The 24609-nt window shown below is 47.2% G+C and overlaps 1 protein-coding gene across 1 annotated transcript in view; it reads right to left on the bottom strand.

Moving 5' to 3' along the window:
• Nucleotides 1-2987: 2987 nt before the first annotated feature.
• The window catches only part of MEGF9 (multiple EGF like domains 9), a 52378-nt gene continuing 30756 nt past the window's right edge, over nt 2988-24609 (bottom strand). The window contains exons 4-7 of the mRNA XM_062011967.1: nt 16319-16458; nt 12792-12935; nt 11233-11505; nt 2988-7681 (exon numbers count right to left, since the gene is read on the bottom strand). Of these exons, the coding sequence (XP_061867951.1) occupies nt 7227-7681; nt 11233-11505; nt 12792-12935; nt 16319-16458 (1012 nt within the window). The 3' untranslated portion in view covers nt 2988-7226. The remainder of the gene's footprint in view (nt 7682-11232; nt 11506-12791; nt 12936-16318; nt 16459-24609) is intronic.

The following is a 24609-nucleotide window of genomic DNA, read 5'->3' as shown; positions in this document are numbered from 1 at the left end:
ATGCCCCTGAGGGCCCGGCCGAGGCGGAGCGGAGGGACGGTGCTGATGAGCGAGGCCCCTGTCGCTCCCCGCGGGCCCCGCTTCTCACACCTAATAAAAACACTCCCTGGGAAAAGGCTTTATCTGGGCTGCGCCGGGCTCCTGCCAGGCCTGGCAGCGCCGCTGGAGATGATTGTTCCCATGTCCTCCCCGGCGCCAAACCACCATCTGACATGGAGGGAGAAATAATGACTCCTTAGATTCAAACCCGACTCACTATTCTTTGTAACAGGCAGGGTGAAAATGCGGGAAGTCAGCTGCTGTCATAACTGGGAAACAATCAGAGGGGTTTGTGAAGAGAAGATGTAAGCATTGCAGCTCTCCTGCTATTGGAGAGAGAAAGTGCAACTATGTTGAATACCTCAGAACAACAGCAGCTGGAAATGCTAAACTGGATTAAAAGCTGGCATCATTTATAGAATCACTGAATTGGTTGGCTGGTTGGAAAACCCTTGAAGCTGCTGCAGTCCCAGCCCTCCCCTCACCCTGCCCAGCCCAGCACTAACCCCTGGCCCTCAGCACCTCAGCTCCCTCCAGGGCTGGGGACACCCCCAGCTCCCTGGGCAGCCTGGCACAGGGGCTGACACCCCTCTCAGGGAAAAAGCTCTTGTAAACTGTGAGTAGGACTGAAATACTTTCAACCTCAACCAGGGCATGGTGTTAAGACTGACACGCAGCACTACCTGTAACATGAGGATGTTCCGTTGCAGAGAGACACTTAAATGACTCTCACCCACAGGAGTAATCATGTGCCTAAGTGTTAGATTGGGTTTCCTTTTCCGTACCAAGTGTGTCAGATTTCACTTACTCACTGTCATCTGGACTGTCTCACGGGACTTCTTACCTGACTAGGAAACAAGCCATAGAAAAGGACTGGCCATGGGCCATGCATGCAGCTGTTAGTGCCCCAAACTGCCAGGAAATGCCAGGCACTACTTAGCACAACTAAGCTCTTAATCTCATCTTCTGTCCAACTGGACATGCCTCATGCTTTGCATTTGGGGGGTCTGATGACCCTAAGAGATATTCAGTCCCTTCAACTCCCCCATGGCCCTTGAGAGACATTTGTCACCTTATGTGACTGGGTCCCCTTTTGCAGTGGCTTCACCTTCTGCCAAGCTGAGGTTAAGTTTGCAAAACCATGTCTGCCATATGGCAGCAGGATCTGATCAGCCAGCCCAAAATGTGGATTCACTTGTTTACAGAGCAGATCTTCATAAAACGAGGTCTGCTTACTGAGAGGATGACACCATTTTGCTTGTGTTTGAGGTTACAGTCAGATAGATATTCACTGTGTGCTGTTGAGTCAGCATCCGTCAGCCACAAAGTACAGCACCCATCACTTGCTGCTTGTGTGCTACCTCTGCAGAGGCAGGGTTCATGTCCTAGCATACTCCTTCCAAAGGAAATCAGCAGTGTCCTGCTTGTGAAGCTTACCACTTCATGAAGCGGTTGTCTGATGGACAAAGGCATATAGATATGAACATGTACATATGCACAGACAGCATGGAAAATTTCCCTGTGTTACTGCACTGCCCAGTGTTTTAAAATCCACAGCAGCACCAAGAAGCTTTGAAGGGCAGAAGGCTGGGAAATGTATTGTTTAGAAGCAGTTAACAACTTGCCTTCTGATAATCTGCTTAAATGTTGTTTAACTTTATCTTAATTGGTAATACATTTGGGGAGATTATGCTAAATCCTCATCCGAGGAAGCTGTATTGGAACAGTGCTTTCCTACTTTACAAGGCAGCCTGTGATCCTTTACCACCACAGAAGCAAAGCACTAAAGGGAGTCTAGGAAACAAATACATAAAGTGAGGGTAATGGTATGGATGAGTTGCCCACAACATCCCAAGGAGCAGGATGAAAGGCAGTTGCTCAGTGCACTGGCGTGGCACAAGGATGGATGTTCCCATCAGCTCAGCTTGGGTCCTCCTTGCCATCCTGCTCTCAAGTCCCTACTCTAAAGACCTGGTTCAGCATTCAGTTGCACTTCCTTTAGTTACAGTTCAGAGCAAAATACCTCCTAAGCTGAGTCATAAACAACCAAACTGTTCTGGTAATGCAGATGAGGTCTCCATAAACATCCTGGAATTTCACCCTTGCTTATATAGCTCTGGCTCAGTTAAACAGTTGAATAAATACTTAGCTTGAGGTGCTTACTTAACTGGTGCTCACTTATCTCTCCAAGTTCTTTGCTTGAGTTAGACAATAGCACACAGCAGAAGGGACTGGGCTTTAGCATTTGTGTTGGCTTCTACACTAAAAAAAAATCCATTTCCTAATACTGACAAGTGAGAAAGAGCAGCAAGTTTTCCATAGGTCCTTTTTGCAGACACTATCAGAACCACTCAAAACTATTGACACCACAGATATGGATTTCAGAGAATCTGGTAACATAAATTTCCTTTGAAACACTCATTGTGGTCATGAAGAAAAATCTGACAAGATATCCTCTTCCAATTTCTAGTTCTGCTCTGTTGGTTTCATTTTTAATGACCACATACATCTCTGACAAAACACATCTCTGGGAATATTACAGAAAGTAATGGGGAAATAAGCATTGACTGTCTGGCTACCAAACATGTTAATCAAAGCAGCTGAAAGGTGGAATGGTTAATAAGCAGACACACGAGATCATAAGGCATCATTTTTAGATGGATTATTGGACACCGAATGTCAACTGTACTTATGAATGTCTGATGTTAAAAAACATTTCTGAGACGGGGTTCTCATCTCACATACAGGGGCATAATGAAGGAATAACTCTCTTGGAACAAATGCCATTAGTGGGATGGCATCAGATTCAATCCTTCAGGTTTCAATCCAACTCTGGCTGCTGAACTTTAATGAACAGAAAACAAATGCAAAAACCCAAGTGGCATAGATACAAATTATATACATTTATTTTTATTCATTTTAAATAACATTCTTCTGTATAAATTCTGACATATATTCAAATCATACACTTTTTTTTCTCTTAGAAATGCATTTGTAAGCATGGCATATGCTTAGGAGATGCCTTATTTGGATGTAGTAAGACTGATGGGTTTCAGTTGGGAGCAAATACAACCTTTAAGGCCCACATTTTTCTTATTTTAATCCATCCCTCTGACATGTGAAGAGCAGAGTCCTGTGGGAGCTCATTTTAAAACTTCACTTTAAAGAGAAACATATTTTTAGGATTCAATCTCATATCCTTTATTTAAAGGAGACTGTGCAAACTTTCTGCCACACTTCGACTGCGTGTAACCTTTGAGATGAAGATGCTGTGCAGCAGTGGTTAACTGACCCGAGGTACCTGAAGGATGTGGAATTCATCCCCTCCTCTTTCATAAATCCTTCCAGCGTGCTAAGTTTGCTCAGCCCGGTCCAAGGGAATTACCATTCCAAGGGATGACATCTCCTGACAGCTCCCCAGGGCTCGTCCTCCATGCAGTTATTTCTAGCTACATTCGAGATCATCTCTTCACATTAACCCAATAACTTCTTTGCATGTCTGTTGCACTCTGTGCTTACCAAATGCTCTCCTAAGCCGTGAGCCATCCAGGCTGACCCATGCCTTTGACACATCATTGCTTTTTGCCCTTTACCCACTCCATTATATCCTTTTGCCTTCAGTTACTTGACTGTGGATCTCACCCCATCCAGACCAGCTGGGTCTAAAGGGCCTTCACGACCCCAAGGATCATGCCTCCAGAGCTGGTTTCCCATTCACCCAGCCCTCACCCACCTTGTCGTACCTTCTCTGTGCTCTACAGCGACCGTACCATGCCACTGGCTGCCTTCCTCCCTGACAGCCACATCACTGAAGCTTCATGACAAATTATAACACATGGCACAGGTATTTTAGCTCTGCACCCCCTCAAAATACACTGCCAGCCTCAGCTGATTGAAGATTTAACCAGCTCAGCTTCCACCTCACCTCCTGTGGTGCCCAGGGGACAGCTGTAGATCGATGGAGGGAGCAGGGAGGATCTAATCTCACCTCACCACAGTCGAACACAAAGCTGTTTACTTTTTATTTGTCGAGACATCAGTCTCCTCCATTAAACACCCTTCCTCTGTGCCAAAGGCCTGGCTGGCTGGAGGTGGACGGCATTTTCCTGTTGATTCATTTTGCCATCTGACAAGCATCGTCCCAGTGCCACATCCTCACTGTGCCACATCCTGTGCTTTCCTCTGCTGTCCAGACCTGGGTAGCCAAGTCCCCCTCCTGCCTAACCAAGCCTCAGAGCTAACTAGATCCCTTCATCCAGACCTGTGACACACAGACCACAGCGTGGCTGTACTGCCCTCCCTTGCAGACTGACTGTAAGGCATCCTGGCCTCTCTTTTTAAGCCTAAGGCTCTAACACAAAGCATTTGGAGTAGTTGGGTGCTCAGAAGCAGCCCAGACATAAACAAAGCCTGTGCTCTGGTAGGCATGGACTAGGAGGGCTCAGCAGCTGAACTCACCCTCTGGTTTAGCAGATGGTCATTATTTCTACAGTCAGAGAAAAAAAAAAAACGAAACAAAACCCAAAGCCTATTCCTGTTACAAAGTAGCCTACAGTCACACCAAAATCTGAGGAAGAGGTGTTTTGTGGCAAAGATGAAAAGATCTGCTAAAATCTTTTGGAAACATTCAAGTGAACAATCTGTCCTTCATTTTGCCTCCCAGCATGAGTGCCAGAAGGTAACACTTCCTTAATTACTTTCCCCCACCTTATGAAGTGACCAAGTGCAAGTGTATCACTAAATCAGCACTGCTAAATAATTACAACCTTTTAGGAAATTCTCTGCTCTTTAAAAATATGATGAGAAACTTGAGGATCAGCAGTATCCAGATTTTCTCCTCCAGTCCTCCCCCATTTTATAACTAAAAGTGACATTGCTCTGAATGACATCACCCAAATTTATTACCTCAGCTATGGGACCTCACCCAGGCCCACAGGAGGCAATGGGTCTGTTCCATCAGCTCAGGCCTGTGTGCAATTCCACATTCAGCCCTCGCCATTTCCCTTGGTCATCCTCAACTATTTTCCTTCTTACTTGCCAAGCCTCACTTTTCAATCAGGCAGCAAGTTTTTGAGGCAGAAACGGCATCTTTGTGCATGTATTTAAAGCACCTATTCCCCACCCACCCTCAAAGTCTCCAAGGATAAGAAAAGCCTCCATGCAGCACCAGAAAGCAAATAAATAGTCACCACATTCTTCCTACCATTTCTCACCTCGAGAAATATTTACTTTAGCCTGGCTCTGAGGATGCATCAGTCAGCTCCTGCTGACCTTTAGCAGGTACTTCATTTATCCTCAGCACCAAGCGCTTGCAAAGCACTACCACACACAGCAAGGCAGCTTTAGTTCTGAGGTTGGTCGTGAGTTAGGTGAAACATTGGTTTCACACTCTGCTTAAATGTAATGTGTTGATATTTGTCAGTGTGACCTGGCAGCTCCTGGGCACAGGGAGGGCACAGTGCCCACCCTGAGGCACACGCTGAGGGGGGCGAAGCCAGGAGCTCAGTGGTGCAACCTCCCCATGTTGTGCTGCCCATTAGTCCTCCTCCCTCTGCTAACAGTTTGACAGCCTCCCATAAAAATCAAGGGGATCTCTAAAGCCTAAAGTCCCCTGTAGGTATTTTTGTCAACTGATTCTTCCCCACCACCTTCACCTTGTGCTACATAAATTTCCTGAAAGCATCTGTGCACTTTTAGCTTTTAAGCTGAGAAGCACGTTTTGGCTCCTGCCATTTCCACCCAAATCCAGGAGATTTCTGCTTTTGGCCTCTCAGAGGCTGTGCTCAGTTCAGGCACATCCCCCCTGCCACCGAGGCAGCACGGAAGAGACGACACTGAGATCCACTCACACGGCAGCAGCCTCTTCGGAACAGCTCGACCATTGAGATCAGGCTCTCAGTGCACTCAGTATTTGCATTTTGTATAAAGACTGAAAAGAGAAGGGTACATCCAATTTTTGGACACCTGTCAGGCCTTAGTCACGGCCACCCCGGTGTTTATATTTAAAGGAATGGGAAAATTTGACAGACGCAAGTAGGGAGCACTCACATTTTCTGTAAAAAAGAAAGTTATTCAATGACACTAGAGGAAAAGCTTTAAGCAGTCGGTGTTTGCCAGAGTCCCAGCTCCAACAATATTGCCATCTAGTTTACAGTATTTTAAACAATCCTCATTTTTGTTTTCTTTTTAAACAATGCCACTAACCACTGTACAATTAAAATCTAGATGATAAAGTGGGGACTAGGGGAGGTTGGGGAGGGGTTCATGGTTTTGTTGTTGAGGAGGGTTGTGAGTTTTTTTTGGTTGGTTGTCTCTTTTTTTATACAAATAATTACAAATACAATTCCAAGAAGATATATTACATTTTATCTACAGGACACATCATTTCTATCAGGGTAGGGTATTAAGCCTAGTTTTTATTTGTACATGGCAACCCTGAGATGTCTTGTCGTCTTCCCTTGCACAGAAACTATACAAGTTCATTAACTCCTTCTAGAAAAAAAAAAAAGGATTGCTATGTTTTAATAGCATCATCACCCTGTATAAATACTCAGAAAGGGAAAAGCTCAGTCTCTTCCCTAACTCCAATATTTTCATGATTTCTTTCCCTTGTTTCCCCGTTTAGTGGGAACTGATAACAGTGACTTTTCAAGCGTGCAACTCACTCCTCTACTTGCCTTTTGCTAGTACAGTGAACAATTGTTTCCCTTTTTTGTCCTCCTTTTCAAACAAATTCCTATCAGGAACTAATATGAAGCCTTTACAAAGGTCTATTTCCTGAAAATCCATTGTTAATTCACGAGCTACTTTTCAAACTAAAGGATGCAGACATGTTAGGTTGGCTGGAAATCAAGTAGCTTCTGACTAATCATGGGGTGCTGCTTTCTCCACCCCATCACCTCTTCACAAAACCAACTACTTTCATCTCAGAGTAATCAAGTCTTCAACAACAGTGAATTCTATGGATCTTTATGGAGAACAGGACACTGAAGGCATTTCACCACATTACCTGGAACTCAGATGTACTACACCTTTTTTTCTATTCACCTGCAAGCTACAGCATCCCCAGCAGCAGAGCATCTGAAGAGCAAATTCCTCTGCGTGGAGCCTCGGCACGGATCCTGATACCCCTTCAACAAGCCCTATAACTTATTTATGCCAACTTTAAAACAGCTGCATCACTTCTTCTAAGCTTTATAATTATGCATGGGAGTCGTCAGCGTGAGCTGTCCATTCGGTGCCACTTCATTCCCATCGTCCTCCAACAGCCCTGAAACGTCAGCGTTGGGGATGCTGTCGTGGTAGCTGCTAAAACTGATGTTGTCCTCTTTGAGTTCAATGGTCCAAAACGGAGCGTTAAGTTTTCTGTTTTGATACTCACGGTACATGTAGACAGCACCCACAAAGCCCATTAATAGGACCACGACAATGATGATGACTGTCAAAATAATGATGTTAAACTGAGTCCATGAGACGTCTGCAAAAGCAGAGGTACTATTGTCAGAGGAGCTCATAGGAAATAAGGTCTGGATAGTTGTTGGTGACAACGTACTGTTTATCACTGCTGTTGAAAATGATGTTGCCTTGCTGGCATTTGGAGCAGAAGTTGTAAACTCCCTTGTTTCTGGGCCAAGAGTGGCTTCTACAAGACAAAGAACAAATGATCAACGAAAAGAACTCCTCTGCTAAGCTGGAATCAAACACAAACACAAGAGACTTGATATTTATATCACAGTTATTGTGGCAATTAAGTCCATGCTGTTAAACTTCATATTTCTTCAGAATAGTTTACAAAAATGGTCACCCAGGGTGGGTTTTGTGGGGTTTTTAAATAATTCTTTGTGCTAAGGGCTCACTGACTGCAGCATTCCTGTGAAAAAGCTGCTGATGGATGGACAGGTGCAGTAGCCAAGGTTCAGTGTTAGATACATGAGCTCACAAGGAAAGCAAAGCACCCAGTCCAGTTGATATTCATGAGAATATGGCCCTATCAAGCTCAGTGAGAGTTTGGACTTCAAACTTAAAGACAGAGTTTCACTTCTTGTCTGTGGGCTGCACAGTCAGGCTGGGAGGACACAGTGACTGCAGGAGCTTAAACCTCTCACAGTTAGCACATTGGATGTACCCTTTTCCCCCACTTTTTTCTATATCTCTCTGCTATCAGAAATGCAATTTCATTTTAAACCCACTTACAGCTGCAGCAATTACAGTTGACGGTTCAGTGCTGTATTGATCCAGCTCTCTTGAAGAGAACATCTACTAATTATGACTGAGGAGAAGAGTCACTTCCGAAGGACTAATTTTGCACTAAGCTGCATCTCCAATGGCAACAGGAGCTGGAAATATTCAGCACATCTCTTGCCATGGGCCCTTGGGGGAACTCCCACAAGTTAACTTTGGGCTGTCATGTTCCTAGTTCAGGAAATGAAGAAAGAATCTCCTCTGGAGGGGGCATCACACCCCTAAATTTAGGCTCCTAATCACAGGCCCCTCCCTGTAGCAGCTCCCCTATTCTCTGCAGGTTCTGCCTTAGGATGATAAGGATACTTGGGATGCTGAATGCCAGAATGCATGTCTCTGTGGGATAACAGGCAGAATTTTGCAGAAGGAAGCAATGTAACAGAAGCGAGAGGTTCCTGGATACAGCTTTGAGAGAAGGGCATGAGGAATTTGGTCATCCTTTCCAAATTCCTTCATCAACACTTAATTCTTGGCAAACTCTGCCAGTAGCTATAGTTAGCAAAAAACAAAACCGAGACAATGGCTGATTCACCAGCAAGGAAATAGGACTTTTCTGGGCTTTATTTGTGAGTCAGCATCAGCTAAGCCTTGGCAAGGGGGACACGGGTGAAAACATTTCCTGGAGCTGAGGGTAACGTGAGGGTGGAACAGAGCCACACTCTGAGCCATCGCTGTCAGGCTGAGCACAGCGCTGCCTCCCGCTGCCCCTCCAGCTGCCCTCAGCCTGGCCTGGAGCAGCTTCTCCAGAGCAGCAGCTGTTCAGTCAATGGGCTGCTTTGGCAGCTTCAGTGTCAGCGTCACATCCAGCTGCCTGATTGAAATGCAGCCTCTCTGCAAAGCTTCTGCTGCCTCCTGCAAGGAACGAGCAGTGGCAGGAGCCGAGGCCTCGCTGGCAGCCCATGCATCAGCTCTGGGGAAGGCTGTGATGCTCAGATGGGTGGCACAGTGCCACACTGCATCCCTCAGTCATAGAATCACAGAATGGTAGGGATTGGAAGTGACCTCCAAAGCTCATGCAGCCCAAGTCCCTGTTAAAGCAGGTTCCCCTCACTCAGGGCGTACAGGAACGTGTCCAGGTGGGTTTGGAAACCTCCTGAGAAGGAGCCTCCATGCCCTCCCTGGGCAGCCTGAACCAGGGCTCCCTCAGCTCAGCAACAAAGGATTTTTTCCTTGTATTCCAATGGAACACTTTGTGTTCCAGCTTCTGTCCATTACCTCTTGTCCTGTTACTGGACACTACAGAAAATAGTGTCACCTCATCTTCCTGCCATCCACCCTTTAGGTACTTTGAAGTGTTGATGTGTGAGGTCCTCACTGCTGTGCCTCACCGTCGCAGCAGGAACACCATCCACCCAGGGCCAAGAGCTCTGACTTTGGTCATCCTACATGTCCTTTGAATATTCTCTCCATTAGCCTTGAGAGCATCACAGTCTTGTTCAGACTGAAGACTCTGAACAGCCAGTGTGGATACTCAAGGTTGGGTTTAGCTTTGTCCACACTGTACAAAACACGATGTCTTATTTCAACTGCAACCACTAAAATGGAGTCTGAGTAATGGTTTCACTCCAGAAGCCACTCAAAACTAGGCCACTCAAATGCACTAGTGATTTAGGAAAACCTTAACCTGACACTAGCTAATGCACAATACCACAGTATGTCAATTATTTAGGTAAGTTCTGTGTAAGAAACTGGAAAGAAACTGTTTGTCTTTTAAGCTGCTTAATAAGAAAGAGAAAAAACAGGTGTCAAGGAAACAGGAAAGCTAGAAGAGCATGTCCCAGTCTCTTTGAAAGAGGATTGTCTCTTCCCACATCTGAAACTGGCTAGAATAATGTCATTAAAATAAAACTGAACAGTGAAAACTGCGAGTACACAAAGCCATACATATGGATTTTATTGGAGCAAGGTCATGTGGCTCTTTGCACAAAGTCAGAGCTGTTCAGAGGGAGATAATGGATGACTCGATGCAGAAATGCCGTTTCCAGCCATGTAACGGCACAGTTACAGCTAACGAGCAGTCAACTTTTTTGTATTGATCATCTCCCTGCGCAAAGAACAACTCTGATTACACCTCCAGAGAGCAGCATGGGAGTGAAAACCACATTAGCTCCTAATGGAAGATATGAATTAAATCTCTGCTGGTGACAAGGACGAATTTGGACCCAGATACTTTCCTGAACTCTGGGTTCTGTTATGTAATATGTGACACCAGTAATGTTTCTACACATGGAGCTGGACATCCATCTCATGGACCAATCTTCTGATAACTACTGAAGGAGCAACTTCAGAACCATTTCCTCTCATTTTCCTGTGGGTCCCCCTGCTGTGCAGTAGCCTCTCAAAATACCAGAGCCCATTTACACCTGAGATACTACATGCAGATAGGGATTGAAGGCTGATGAGACAATCCCAGAGTGGCTACTATTAAATTCTGGCATTAACTCACTGTGAAGTTTGGATCTCACCTCTCTGAGCTTTGGCTTCCTCGCTTTGAAAGGAAAAAAAAAATAATATCTATCTTCACTTGGTCCAAATGGTTATTGTTTGCAGAGTGTGAGGAGCACCAACATTTATTATAAACCCTCTTTCTGGGGAAGTAGACAGTGTTATTGAATGGACTAATCAATAAGGACAGTCTACTGAGCACAAAGAGACCAAGGATATCAAGCAAAGGAATCTGAAAATGGACATTTCAATACACTACAAATAGTTTTTGTTTTCCAGCTGGTTTACTAGAGATGCCTGCCACAGGCTGGGAGCTCCAAACCACAGATGGGAGGCTGGTAGGCACCAACATGCTATGAAGGTCTGGCACTCTTCGCTGTCCCACCAGCCAGATAAATCTAAAGCAATTTGATCAACTAACAGTATTCCCTCTCCAGCCTTTGGGCAGCTCATGCTCCCCTGAGCCACACTGCAGGTTGTGGTGCTGGTTCAAGGAGTATGTTTTACCTCTCTTGGTGCAGTTGGTGCCCTCGGGGTCTCGGACGTAGCCATCCTCACAGTCCTCACAGTGGAAGCCAGTCGTGTGGTAGAGGCAGCCGAGGCACTGCCCGCTCTCGGGCTGGCACACGCGGGGCGAGCGCGCGGGGTCCACGTTGCCGTTGCAGTTGCACCTGACGCAGATGCTGTCGGAGTTGTAGTAACCGTTGTCACAGCGGTTGCAGTTGGGGCCCGTGTACCCGGTTCTGCATTCGTCACATCTCGGGGCAGTTTCACCGGGGTCTAAAGAACATGGAAAGCAAAGCAGGTATGTGCCACAGCCCCTTGCAGAGAAACACTCACTGGGGGATTTCACAGGACGTTTCAGTTCCCTGATTATCTTGGTGTCCCCTGCACTGGCCTCTCTCCAGCAGTTTCCTGTCTCTCTCAAACTGAGGAGCCCAGAACTGGACACAGGACTCCAGATGAGGCCTCACTAGGGCAGAGTAGAAGGAGAGGAGAACTTTCCTCAATCTGCTGTCCACACTTTTTTTGATGCACCCCAGGATGCCATTGGCCTTCTTATCCATGAGAGCACACTGCTGGCTCATGTTTAATTTGCTGCCCAGGTCTCTCTCCTGCAGCTGCTCTACAGCAGGTCACGCCCAGCCTGTCTTGGTGCAAGGGGCTGTTCCTCCCCATATGCAGACTCTGCACTTGCCCTTGGTGACCCTTCATGAGGTTCCTCTCTGCCCAACTCTCAAGCTTGTCAAGATCTTGTTGAATAGCAACCCATGTATTCTGTGGGACCCGAACAAAAATCAGCAGCCACTGAGTATCAACCAATTCCAAGTTTTAAGCTGAAAATACAACTGCAGCAGTTTTTCTGATCTTAGAGGCAAAAACAAAGCTTTGGAGTTTTTTGATGCCTTGTACCAGCAGCACAGAGCATGCTCAGCATGTTGCTAAGCAGATAGATTATTACTCCTTAACATTTCCATCTCAAATAGCCAATTTCAGAAACCAGATGGAACTATATTCAGGATGTAAGCAGTCTGTGGGAGCTTCTTGGCCTATGTGAAGCCAGAGATGGCTTGATGGCAAAACTATCTAAGGAAATAGCAAACAAAGTTCTTACATATGTTTGTTGCAGCTATGACCTCTCTGTTACATGAGAATAGAGCAGAAAGATTGGGGAATCTCTGCTCAAAGTCCCACGGAGATGTTCAGAGGGCTCTCAGAGGTATGAATGGCTACACGCCACTGCTGGGTATCTCTTGTACCTTTCCTGGCTGCCACAAGCTCAGCAGTTTCTCTCTGCCAAAATTAGCAGGTCTTTCAGAGCAGGCTGCAGTCTGTAGCAAAGCATTTCTGATGCCCTCCAGTGCACAGCTGCTCTCACAAGGGCAACACAAGCACCAGGGACACATCATGGTGGGCGCTGCTTCCAGCAAGGTGCCTCGGTTCCCACAGACAGGAGATTCATGGGCTATAAAACACCTCTCTAGGCTGATGCACTCTGTGTAGAAACTTAATTGAAAAGAGCTGCACTGGTTATCAGAGGAATCAGACCGAAACAGAAGCCTTACGTATTCGGCAGGTGCCGGTGGAGGCGACAGTGGAGCAGGGGCAGCGGCGGCAGGCGTGGGCAGGCTGCACACTCAGGTAGAAGCGCTCCTGGCAGAGCTCGCAGTGGGCTCCCTCTGTGTTGTCCTGGCACTGAAGGCAGGTGCCTGGGGAAGGGACAGAAGCACAAGAAACAGCTCAGCAGCAGGAACTGGAGCGGAACATTTGGAGCAAGGATCTGTGTGGAGTGCTCTCAATTAGCAGAGCTCACAGGTGATTTTTGGATCCCCTCAGGCCAAAACATGGTCTTGGCCTCTTATGACCTTCTGCTGGTTGTTCCCCACCTCCACATGCATACTTGCATAATGGGAAACAGTAGGCAGCCCCAGCAGAGGCACACAGCTCATCCCTTAAAAAGGTCAGTGCAGGTAAACACATGCTGTCAATACTAAACACTCCTCAGGGAAAGGGCTTTCAGTTTGTGTCTGTGCAGTGAGATGAAACCTTGATGCTTCAAATCCCCGACTCCCATGAGGGAAGCCTCCAGTTTATGCCTTTTTGTGTGCAGCCTCTTCCTGCACCACAAAGTGGTCAAGGGTAAGGAAGTGCCACTGTGCTGCTCTGGGGACAGATGACTGACCTCACCAGGGTGGCTCCAGCCTCTCCATCCCTGACACACACAAGGCAGCAGCAATAACTGACCTTTCCAGGCAAACAGAGAACTGGGCATTCACACATGCCTCCTCCCCTTCCCGAGGAAGCCCCTGAATCAGAAAATTGACATGCTGTGTCTTCTCAGAGGCTATGACCTAATGGCTCTTTAAATTGCATTTTTATACTATTGTGACCAGAGACAGAAAAATATCTCTAGTTATAAAAACTCAGCCTCTGTGAAAAGCCCATCCATCACCAGGAACATCCTGTAATTCAGCAGGCTCCTTGCCGAGGTGGCAGTGACCTGACACTTGTATGATTACACCCTGTGTACAAGACTCTGAAAAGGCAACAGCCACCTTCTAACAAACCCAGGTAGCACACAGCAGCTGATTCACTGCATCCATAAGCACAGACAGGAGATCCACTGAGCTAATCTAGTAGTGCTGGGGGGATATGGAAAAGTCTCCTATCAACATTAACCACAGAAAAAAAAAATCCTGAATGAGGGTAATGCTGTTTTAAAAAACAACCCACAGCAGATTTCCTTATTAACCCTGGAGCACTTTGCCTCCTTTGCAAGCCCAACACACTGCACGACTCCTGCTCTTGTCTTTCCCCAGCAGTGACTCTGCAGCCCAGCATCCCCAGCCTGGCCTTGTCCTTGCAGCCCATCCTCGTGCCAAGGGCAGGAGCCAAACCCCAGCAGCTGCTGCTGTTGGGAAGTGGCTGATTCACCGAGGCGGAGGGACAGGCAGCACCCCAGTGACTAAGGACATCTGCTCGGCCTCAGCTCCCACACTGTTTGCTCTTCACCCAACAGCTTGTCAGGCACGAGCCAGTGGTTTTTGTGGGAGAGATGTCAGGGTTAGAGGGCAAAATTATCTGCTGGCTCCGTTTCTCCAGTTGCAAACCTCGGTCAGCTGCTTCAGCGAGGTGCCTGGGACACAGCAGCTCGTGGAAGAAGGTTAATTTGCCCCAGCAGCAACAAGGACGCCTCAGACCATGCTCTGCAGACATCAATGGTGGCATCAATCTGGAACCACACCTGCGTTTTCTGTCCAGTCTGGGTCATTTCAGGACCCTCTGGCAGAAGTTACACATGCTTATCCACACCAGCCCTGCAAAATGGCTGCATTTCCAGGAAGCCAGCAAGTTGCTCAGCCATGCAAAACACACACAGGATTACAATCAGGTATGGCTGAGGAAAGCCTTAATAAATACAATAGCACCTCCCACCCTGGTAATGCCCTCAGGAAGGACCAGATCTCACTAGACCCCAAATATAAAGAAGCAACCAAGCTCACTTCACACAAACAACGAGGAGTGCTGGGGTTGTGTTGAAGTGCTGTCGCCTGTGAAGCTCTGGCTGCCCAATTTCCAGCCCAATAATTTCACATCTAGCTCTCGGGCAGAGCCAGGCAGCGCTGGCCGGTGTTAGAGCCGGCAGAGGGAGCCCCAAGTACAGCGTTAATGTGCCAGAAACCCTGAATTTCTGACAAAGACTCCACAGAGTTGATGTAAAAGTGGAGGTCAGACAAAGTGCAGTCTCTAGAGCAGGCCGAGTATGCTGTGTTACTTATTAGACATCAGATCTAATTTTTAATGGACTGCTCTCTGTGCTGGTTTTGTTGGGTTCCCCCACCCCCAGCAGCAAAGCAGATGGAGGAGAAATGTAAAGGGGATTTTTGTTGAATCCACAATAGGTCATTAACCAAGCCCCAGCAGAAGCACTGCCTGAACAGCTCAGTCTCAGAGGTTCTGTGCTGGGTGTTTTTCCCTCAAATCAAGAGAGGGGGAAACAGTGAGGGAGAAAAAGGAAACACAGATTATCTTACTCCTTCACAAAATCCACACAGCCAGCTCCTAATCAGTAACACGGCTGATGTGCACACAGCTTTAGGTACAATCTTGTATCACTCAATGCTGGCAGGACATAAGCATGTAAAGTTCAACACAGGAATGATTGCGCTAATCCCTCCTCAAGGAGTGCAGATTGGGTGCCAGCCACTCCTCCTGATGCTGAGCAGGATGAGGACATCTATTCCTCTGCTGCAAACACACACAGGACTTGAGGGAACTCACCCCAGTGCAGAAATTGCCCAGAAATGCCTTATTTAACGAGCTCTGCCTCCCCATCAGCTACACAAAACCCCTGCAATGCTTTTTAAGTTATTGCTGCTTCCTAATCTCCTGGATAAATATTACAAAAGTGCATTTCAGCCTGGAAATTTTGATGAGAATTTGTGTTTTGAAGTGTGGGTTTTGTTGCTAAGGTGGGGGTTTCACACAACATTGCTCCTCCAGGATCCCTCCTCTCAGAGGAGATGGGAAAGCAGTTTGGTTCCCTATAAACTATTGAGTACGGGTGTCTCAAGATTTGCACTCCATCAGCACCTGTAGGAGTGAGAGAGTCAAACAAATGACCAAGGAAAATGAACACACCAAATTTATAAAGAGTGGGCAATATTAATGAGGTGCTGCCAGTTTTTTTCCAGCGCTGATCATGTTATCTGTGGCTGTAACAGACACCTTACGTCAGTGCCAGTACAGTATATGTTTCCAGGTAAACAGCAGTTAAACAAAAGCTCCTTAAAAGCCCATATTGTGTATTTGTGTAAGTGCAGAGAACAATAGAGCACTGATTTCTGATAGAGGCTGCAGAATAAAGGCTGTGCACTGCAGCCTGGGGTAAATAACACAGTCTTTATGGAGTTCCTTGAGAAGAGGACTGGCTCCAACCTTGCCCCACATTTCAATTTCAGTTTTAAGGTAAAGATTCTGGACATTCAAGGCATGCAGATGAAGAGTATGAGAGTATAAGTTTGCTGAATGAAAGTGGCAAAAAAGATGAGAGACAAGTCTGCATCTACCACAGTCACACTAGGATAATTACCTGTTAAGCTGTTGCAGGTTTTGGAGTGGTTGTTGCACTGACAGGGCTCGCAGCTGGTTTCATTGAGCCTGTAGTAGCCATCACTGCACCGGTCACACTTCAGGTCTGTGACACCAACTTTACATTGACATTTCCCAGAGCTGCACAGAGAAAAAACAGTGAAATCTGGATGAGCTGCAAGGTATCCAAAGGACAAATCTGTGGTCAGGGCTTTGGACTCCCTTTCCAGGGCAGGGAACTCTGCACAGAAATGCCTGCTAGAAGCAGGACACAAACCCCATGGGAAACTCCAGAAAGTGATGAGGAGTTCAGGAAAGGTTGAGTCTATGTAAAACCAGTTGCCCTGACAGCAACTTCTAGCTTGGCACCAAAAATCACCACTCATTCTGGAAAACCTTGGCCCAAAGCCATCCCTATGCATCAAGCCCCCAGCAGATGTTCTAACAACCCCTCTCCAGTCCCACCTTCACCAAGCACTGGCCCCAGGTCCTGCAGGAAACCAGGACACCCACAATCACTGTGCCTGAAGGACAAAGGAGCATCCCCATGGCCAATCCCCTCTCCTCTGCTGCAGTGTTGAGCAGCAATCTTCAGGCAGGCAGACAATTCCTGCTCACCACCTGCTTCCCCAGCTCTCCCTCTGAGCAGCAGCTCAGGTGTCTCTCTCGAGTTTCATCCCAGGCAGCCAGCAGCCACCTGCACTCCCCCCACTTCTCCACGACCTTATTTTATCCACTCCACACATCTCCACAGTCACCTGGGGGAAAGCTCCTCTCTCTAACTTCCCCTACCCAGGAAGAGCCAGGGAAAGACCAAGGGAGAGTTTTCCCTTCCCCAGCAGTTTCCACTCCAGCTAACCCGACAGAAGCCTGTTTACTTGGGCACTGAGTCTGACTGCACAGAGGGTGGAGCTTTGCACAGTGAAAACAGAGGCTATTGGTGTTAGTTGCCATGAGCAAATACCAAGAGGCTAAGAAAAGCAAAGGTTACTCTCATTCCTGTGGCTTTCCATGCCAGCCTCTCCATGTAGGGGCTTCAAACGTATCAGTTTTATAAGTGACTTTATACATGAGCAGCATTCCAGCTCAGCTCTCAGAAAGCACAGGAATGAATAAAATGTTCTTTCCCGTCATCTCCTGGCCACAGCCCACCCCACCTGCACACAGGCACCATTGAGGCCATGAAAGCAAGAAATGCCTCTCTGTCTCCAACAGCCCTGGGGTGACCTGCAGGACACCTCACCCTTGTGTGCTGCACAGGGCAGCCAGGATAATAACCCAAATAGGCACAACTTGGTCTCCTCCAGGAGATGGATTTATTTGCAGCTGCAGGGGATGAGGCAGGTACCATCCACCGAGCAGCTCCTGCACATCACTGGATGCATCCTCCTCTTAGCTCTCCCCTCTACATCACCTCCACCCTATTCATACACTTCTAACTCAGCATTTCAGGGTATGATGGGCCTGTACAATGATAATCTATTGTTCTCCCTCACTCCTCCCGGGGAAGAGAGAGAGAGAGAGAGCAATGCACAATTTGCTTCTAAAAAGCCACTAGAAAAATCTGCTGATTAATAGAAGCTGAGGCTCTAAATGGCTGGATGCACTGTTGATGTGTTGTTTTTGTTTAAAATGCAGTGCATTGCAATGTTTTCAGGAAGACATTGCTTCTGTCAGAAATTAGCATCATTTAGTGTTTCTCTTGGTTTGATTGCCAAAAGGAAGAGGAAACACTCAAAGGCACACACCAAAATACAGAACTCAGCCCAAGTGGCTACATAATTAAATAGCTCCAGAATATGAAACTTCAGCCATGTTTCATGCATTGATGACAAGTAGGGGAAAAAAAATATGATGCTTCCTTGCTCTCCAGGCCATTATCTGGAAGTGCAGCAGGCAGATGCAGAACTCAAAGGGATGCTGTTAAGCCGCTCAGTGTATTTGACTTTTAAAGAGGTTTTCACAAGACCTAACATTAATCCAAATGTTGTCACAGTATTTCAAGTAAGAGCAAACAAAAAGTAGGGTTTTTTTATTCTCTTCTGGCTGCTGTGGGATGGATCTTCCTGTAAGTGGACAGGAAGAAAAGAAATAAGCAACTAATTTGAAGGGGCTGATATTTAGCCTGAAAGTGCAGCTTCTGAGGATGCATCTTACAAGTAGGACTTTACAGGGCCAAGCACTAGAGCTGGATCATCTTCACCCTTCCAGGCTTCTCCTGGGAGCCCAGGGTGCTCTATTTTAACTCTCTCCTATCCTTTGATCAAGGCTTTATCTCAATGACACCCTTCTCTTCCTCGCAGCTGGCAGCCATCCATCCAGACTCCCACTCCATTTCTTTAAAGCAGGTTTATTTCCCCAGTGATTCTGCCAATTCTCAGTGCAGCACTTTGGGGCAGTGTCCCTTGATTTTATTCATTAGCTTAAAAATAACAGGAAAGCAAGCTATTTTTAAAGAAAAAAAGAGACAGCTTTGGAAAGTTTGGGTTTAATGCCTCTCAAACAGATCTTTTCTCAACATGTTACACATGGCACAGAGCCAAGTTTTGCATGTGCAAGAATTAAATCACTCAGCAAATATAAAGCTTTGCCTGTGGTCATTGCTTCCATAGAATAAAGCCCTCTCACAACACTCCTTTTCATAGCTCCAGTCCAGTAAAGACTGTCAGACACTTTTTAAAGCAAAGGTCAATGATATAAATGCATTGAAACCACACCAAGAAAAAAAAAAGGCCTGTTAACAGATCAATTGTGCCCATAAAAAACCAGAAACTTGCAAGAAAAGACCCATAGTTTAATACTTGCACAGTGAGAAATGAACTGGATTTTGAGTATCAGCCAGGAATTTCTGGTTTTGGGGGGAAGCAGGGGGGAAGGAGGGGGAAGGGAAGAGGGAAACATTTTGATGCAGCAACATCAATTGCTCAACTCCATCTCAGATGATTTTTAACCCCACTGAAGCCAGCCAATTCTTAGTGCTTTCAAAAGAGTTGATGGATGGATGTGTTGGGAACAAAACCAGACTTCTAGCAACAAAAGTCTTGTGCCAGCCTTGGTTTTAACCAGATTTTTATGAATACACTTACCTTAAAGACCACGTAGGTAGTGTGTATCATCATCACACTGTTCATCAACTTTAAATGTGTTTGCTAATGATTAAAAACATCACTAGCATGAAAGAGGCTGGCAGAAGGAGCAGGCAGTGATTAGCCAGGACAGACCCACGTGCAAGGCTCAAATCCAACACCCAGGGATCCAAGCCTCAGGGGGTGAGGGCTACATGCCATGTCTGGGACCTCCTCAAGGCAAGAGCTCTGGCATCAAATCACCCCCCAGCCCTTGGGCCTCATGTTATGCCTCAGGAGCTGCTGCCTGGATGCCTGCAAGGCAACAGCCTGAGGTTGGCCAGCAGCCACAGCCAGGATGCAGTCACCCAGGGAAGCAGACACTGGGGACGGTGATTTAAATAAAAGCAAAACATTGGGTAAGATAAAACAGCCTAAACCCCCCAATATATCTGTAAAAGCCAGTCTGATTTCCACCTCCCACAGCCCCCTCCCACTCCACTCAAGGGGACAGGCCACAAGAAATCCCATCGCTCACCAAGTGATTTGTGCCACCAGGGGCAAGAAAACATTCCCTGTGATAGGTTTTTATACAGGTCTGCAGCTTTACAGCTACAGGACTTAAGGGAATACAACTCTGTGCATTACTCTGGCCACTATTAAAGAGAAGGACTGCAGATAGCTTTAACTCCACATGGAAGTATTCTTCAAGGAGAGCACAAAGAACAAGTAACACCTCCAAAATACCACCTCCTGCCTGGCCTGAAGCCACAAAGCATCCTGCAGATAGTTTTCTGGTGAGTCTGATGGCCAGGGAAGGACAAGGGGACAGGATGGGCTCTGCCTGGGAGTTTGGGCAAGGCCTGAATCCTGCCCCACTCAGCACAACACAGGAACTCAAGGCCTCATCACAAAGAAGGAAAAATAAAGAGGCATAAAATATCTGTGATCTGAGCCAGATGACAACGTGCAGTTGCATCTGCAATGGGCCTCCACTCCTCCTCCACAGAAACATCCCTTAAGTTAGCAGGGACATGACAGACACAAGATGGATGGGAAGGCAGAGGGATGGAGCCTTAAGGGCTGTTGGGAGGCATGCTGTGCATGGTTTAATTGTGTAACAGAAAACCTTTAGCAAGCTCTTATCATTTATTTTCTTCCTTTTTTTTTTCCCAAGGAGGAGGGAAGGGAGAAATTCACTTTGAATGTTTTCCCAGCTGCCAGAAAAACCTGGATGCCCAGCTGCCATTGAGAGCCCAGGGGCTGCCTGACCAAGTCAGAGCCAGTCAAAACAGTATAGCACCAAGGCTTGTCTGCCTTTATTTTTAAAACATATGGGACTGGTAAGACATTGGGGCAGCGACAGAAATGGAGGTAACTCCCATGGGTCTCAAATCAAAGCCTACCATGCAGATGAGCCACAGCAGATGATGAGCAAAACCCCTCACAGCTTTGAAGGAGAGCTTTGCCAAATCAATTTACCATCTTCACCTTGAAGCACAGAGCACACACAGACACTCCTCACACCACAACATCTCCCAGGGCTCCATCACTTGCCAGGACCATCCTCAGAAGAGCTGTTGAAGGGCCACACTGCCCTGGGAAAGAGGTAAGTGAAGGCCTCAGTCAGCCCTTCCCTGAGGCAGCAGCACCTCCAGCTTCACCTGCTGCCCCATCCCCTCCCAGCCACTGCCTTCTAATCCTCTGATTTACAGATATGCCCATCACTCATCCCAGCAGGGCCTGGAGGTGTTCCTGGAACACATACAATTAACAGCACGGGCAGCGCTCTGTGTGAATGAGGAAAAACGCATTGCTGAACCACGAGCATCTGTAAAACAACCCTCATGAAAAAGGCTTTGGCACGCTTTGATGGAGTAAGACAAAAGGATGCTGCACAAGATTAGGAGGATTCAGAAGAGCTGTGGCTAAAAATGGTGTGTTTCTGCAGCAAGCCAAGCTCCTTTTGTGCTGATTTGCTGTGATGTCTGACAGCAGCCAAGGGATCAATCTCTCACATTTTCTGGGCAATGTAGAAAAGTTCAAATGTGAAAGCTAAATGCTCCAAGACACTTCCATGGAAAACCAACACAGTTAACTCTCACCCAGAGTGAACCCAGAACCCCCACAACCCATGTGCTGATCTTCCTTTAGGTTCATTTGAATACCGGCACGTGGGGAAGCAAGGAGCAAGAAAAAGCCGTGTGTAGCATGTGGTGGGGTTTCACCTCCCCTCTCCCTTGGCTCAAACCGAAGCCCCCAGCAGCCAAATCGCTTTAGTGGAAGGGTGAGTGTGAGCAGGGCCGAGGCCTGTGCCCACTGCCCTGCTCAGAGCCGCCTTTGTGGAGGCCAAAAGAAACGGGGCTTTATGGCGGCCAACATTGGGCCATTGTGCGCCACATTCCTCGCTTTGTGCTGGGGGATGGCATCTGTTTATATGGCAGCCCTCAACGAGGGGGGACACTTCACAGCTCTGAAAGGCCATTCTGTAAATGTCAAAGGGCCACCTTGTCTGGGCACCGCCGCCTCCGCGGCCCCGGCTCCCCCCGCGCCCCTGGGAAGGCCGGGGATCTCGTCCCCTCCGGCTGCCCTCCCTCCCCCTCGGCTGACGAAGGAGGAAGCGACTGGAAGACCCCAGTAGTCCTGGAGCAGGAAGTTGGATGGGATGCTTTATGGTTTGGCATGAGGAGGAACAGCAAAAGCCAAACTAACTGCAAAGTCTCAAGCCCAAACAGAGGGTTCCGGCTTCCCAGAGCATCCCCTGGAGATAACGGTAACATGGGGATGGGAAAGGCAACCTCAGTGCAGAGGACAGGAAAAGCAGGGAGATGGGGCTGGCCAAACATGGTCCCTCTGTCCCCCAGATCTCTACTGATGCCTCCTCAGAGGAGGCAAATAAAGGCACAATCAACAAGCACTGCCTGAAGTGAGGCTGGGCACCACCTCCCTCAACCCCACATTTAGCCACAAGAGCTTAAGAAGTTGAGCCAACAATTTTTGAGGGCAGTCAACGTTTACTAGAGCAGCAAGGCTGCAACTAACAGCAGAATGGTAAAGCCTGGTGGAAAAAAACAACAAAATGACAGTATTTCTGAGAAGCCATAGTTACTGTAGGGGAGATGATCTCAATCTACCTTTCCCTGCTGCTGTGTCCTGTCACTCATTCCTTTCCCACCCCTGTCTGCAAACGAATACAAATGGATACAGGCACAATATTTACCTGATTGAGTGGGGGGAAGCAAGTAAGAGAGCTATTCAGATGTAAACGATATAAGAGTCTGTAACAGGAGAGAGATTTAGCTAATTAAAGCACACAGAAAAATACGCTCTAGTAGGGTATTCTTCTGCTTTTATGACGTTCACATGTAACAATTTCCGCTACAAAATAAATCTGTTCTCTGCAGAGTGATGCTGACATGGCATTACTGGGAGATAATGAACCACCCCTTGTGCTCAGCCAATCTATAACAAGGAGAGCAGTCTTTTTAAAACAGGAGGAAAAAGGAGGCTTTTCTGCTCGATTTATAGAAACAAGTCCATGAGGAATTGAGCCCCCAAGGTCTGCTCTCCAAAGGGCAGCAGAGCCCAATGTGGTTTACTGGACTGCTAAAATACAGTAGGATGGAAATACAGTTCCCACGCAAAGAAGAGACATTTCAGCAGTGTGATGACACTCTAAAGACAGAAAATGAAGATTTTTCTCTGTGCAACATGATAAATCCACTACCTTCCCTCAGAAAACCTCCTGTGGCTGGGATGGGCAGAAGTCCTGGAAACATAAGGTCTCTCGTCTCAAACCACTGCTACAAGCACCTTCCTGACTGGGCTGGCCAAGCTCCATAAAAACCTTGCATTTCAATGGATCTGCATTTTCTGACTAAAAAAAACCCCACCCCAAATTCTGCCCCATGTAACTTCATGCTACATCATGCCCATGGTGGGTCTGGTCTGTGACCCACCTGGGTGCTTCTCCACACCATCACGACCCATGTTCCTTACTGCTTTTCCACCCCACGGTCTCTTTGCATCTTTGCACATCCCACCACCTCTGCAAAGCCAGCATGCAGCTTTTCCTGCCCAGCTCCCCAAACTCCTTCAGAAGTCTCAGCCCTTATTCAAAGGCCTCAACAAAGAGCATTGTCCACTGCTGCTGACCTTACTCTCACCAGCAATGCTCTTGCAAATCCATATGAGTAGGGGTCACAAGATCAGCCCCTCCAAAGGGAAGCCCACTACAAAGGAGGCACAGAGGGATGTGTGGATAGCTGGGATGACTGCCCAGCTAACAGCTCTCCCCTTTCAGCCTTGCAGCATCTCTGCTCCAGGGGACACCCATGTATAAATGCTCTCAGGGACTCTTTGCCTTAATTCTTTTTATATGAACACAAGCATGAGATCCCCTTGAGGAGGCAAATAATCTCTGAATTAACACTTGGGCATTTAAATACATGCTTCATCTTTTTTTCAACTGAAATGAGTGACAGGACCTCTCTCTAATACGACTTATGCCAAGCCTGCAGCACAAACCATGCATGACCCAGGATCACAGGGTGCAGAGCTGTTTCCCCAGCCAGCAGCAAGGAAAGGTTGCTCAGTTAGTGAAGGAGCAGAGCCCTGCACACTTGGGCAGTGTGTTTCAGTGCCAGATGTGAACCAGAGCTCATATCCCTCCCTAGCAGTGCGTCAGAGCCTCTGCTTCCCATTGTCCCTCTGCTTGTGGGGAAACTGAGGTAAGGGCAGGGCAGAGAAAGCAACTTAAACTGGGGTCTGTGAAACAATTTCAGGCATCTGTTTTCATTCAGGACAATGATAGCATATTATGTGTAATCAGAGCTTTTTAAAGGAACTGGAAAAACCTCACCCAGGCTAGATGGTTGACCCAGGTTTAGCTAAACCAGGTGGGAATCCTTAAGAATCCACAGCAGCTGCAGCTCTCCTTGCGCTAGAAGCTGCAAGGTTCATCACCTCATCTTCCATAGAACCAGGGTAAGTTAGTTTCAAACAGACAACATCCCAAGGAAATAAGGAATCAAGAGCTGAACCCTTCTGCCAGGAAGTGGTTTCTCATAGCACTTTCTCTGCTTCCTCCTCTATTTGCATCCTCAATTCTGGGGTAAGAGCAGCCACGGAGGGACAGCTGCTCATGGGCCAAACACACTGCCTCTGTGACTGCAGGGCCACGCTCTGGAGAACAGCCACAAAGGTCTATGTGCTGGGCTAGGAAAAC

The sequence above is a fragment of the Colius striatus genome, chromosome 19 (genome assembly GCF_028858725.1).
Source record: "Colius striatus isolate bColStr4 chromosome 19, bColStr4.1.hap1, whole genome shotgun sequence".
NCBI classification, from domain to species: domain Eukaryota; kingdom Metazoa; phylum Chordata; class Aves; order Coliiformes; family Coliidae; genus Colius; species Colius striatus.
This window is presented reverse-complemented; position numbering and strand designations above follow the sequence as displayed.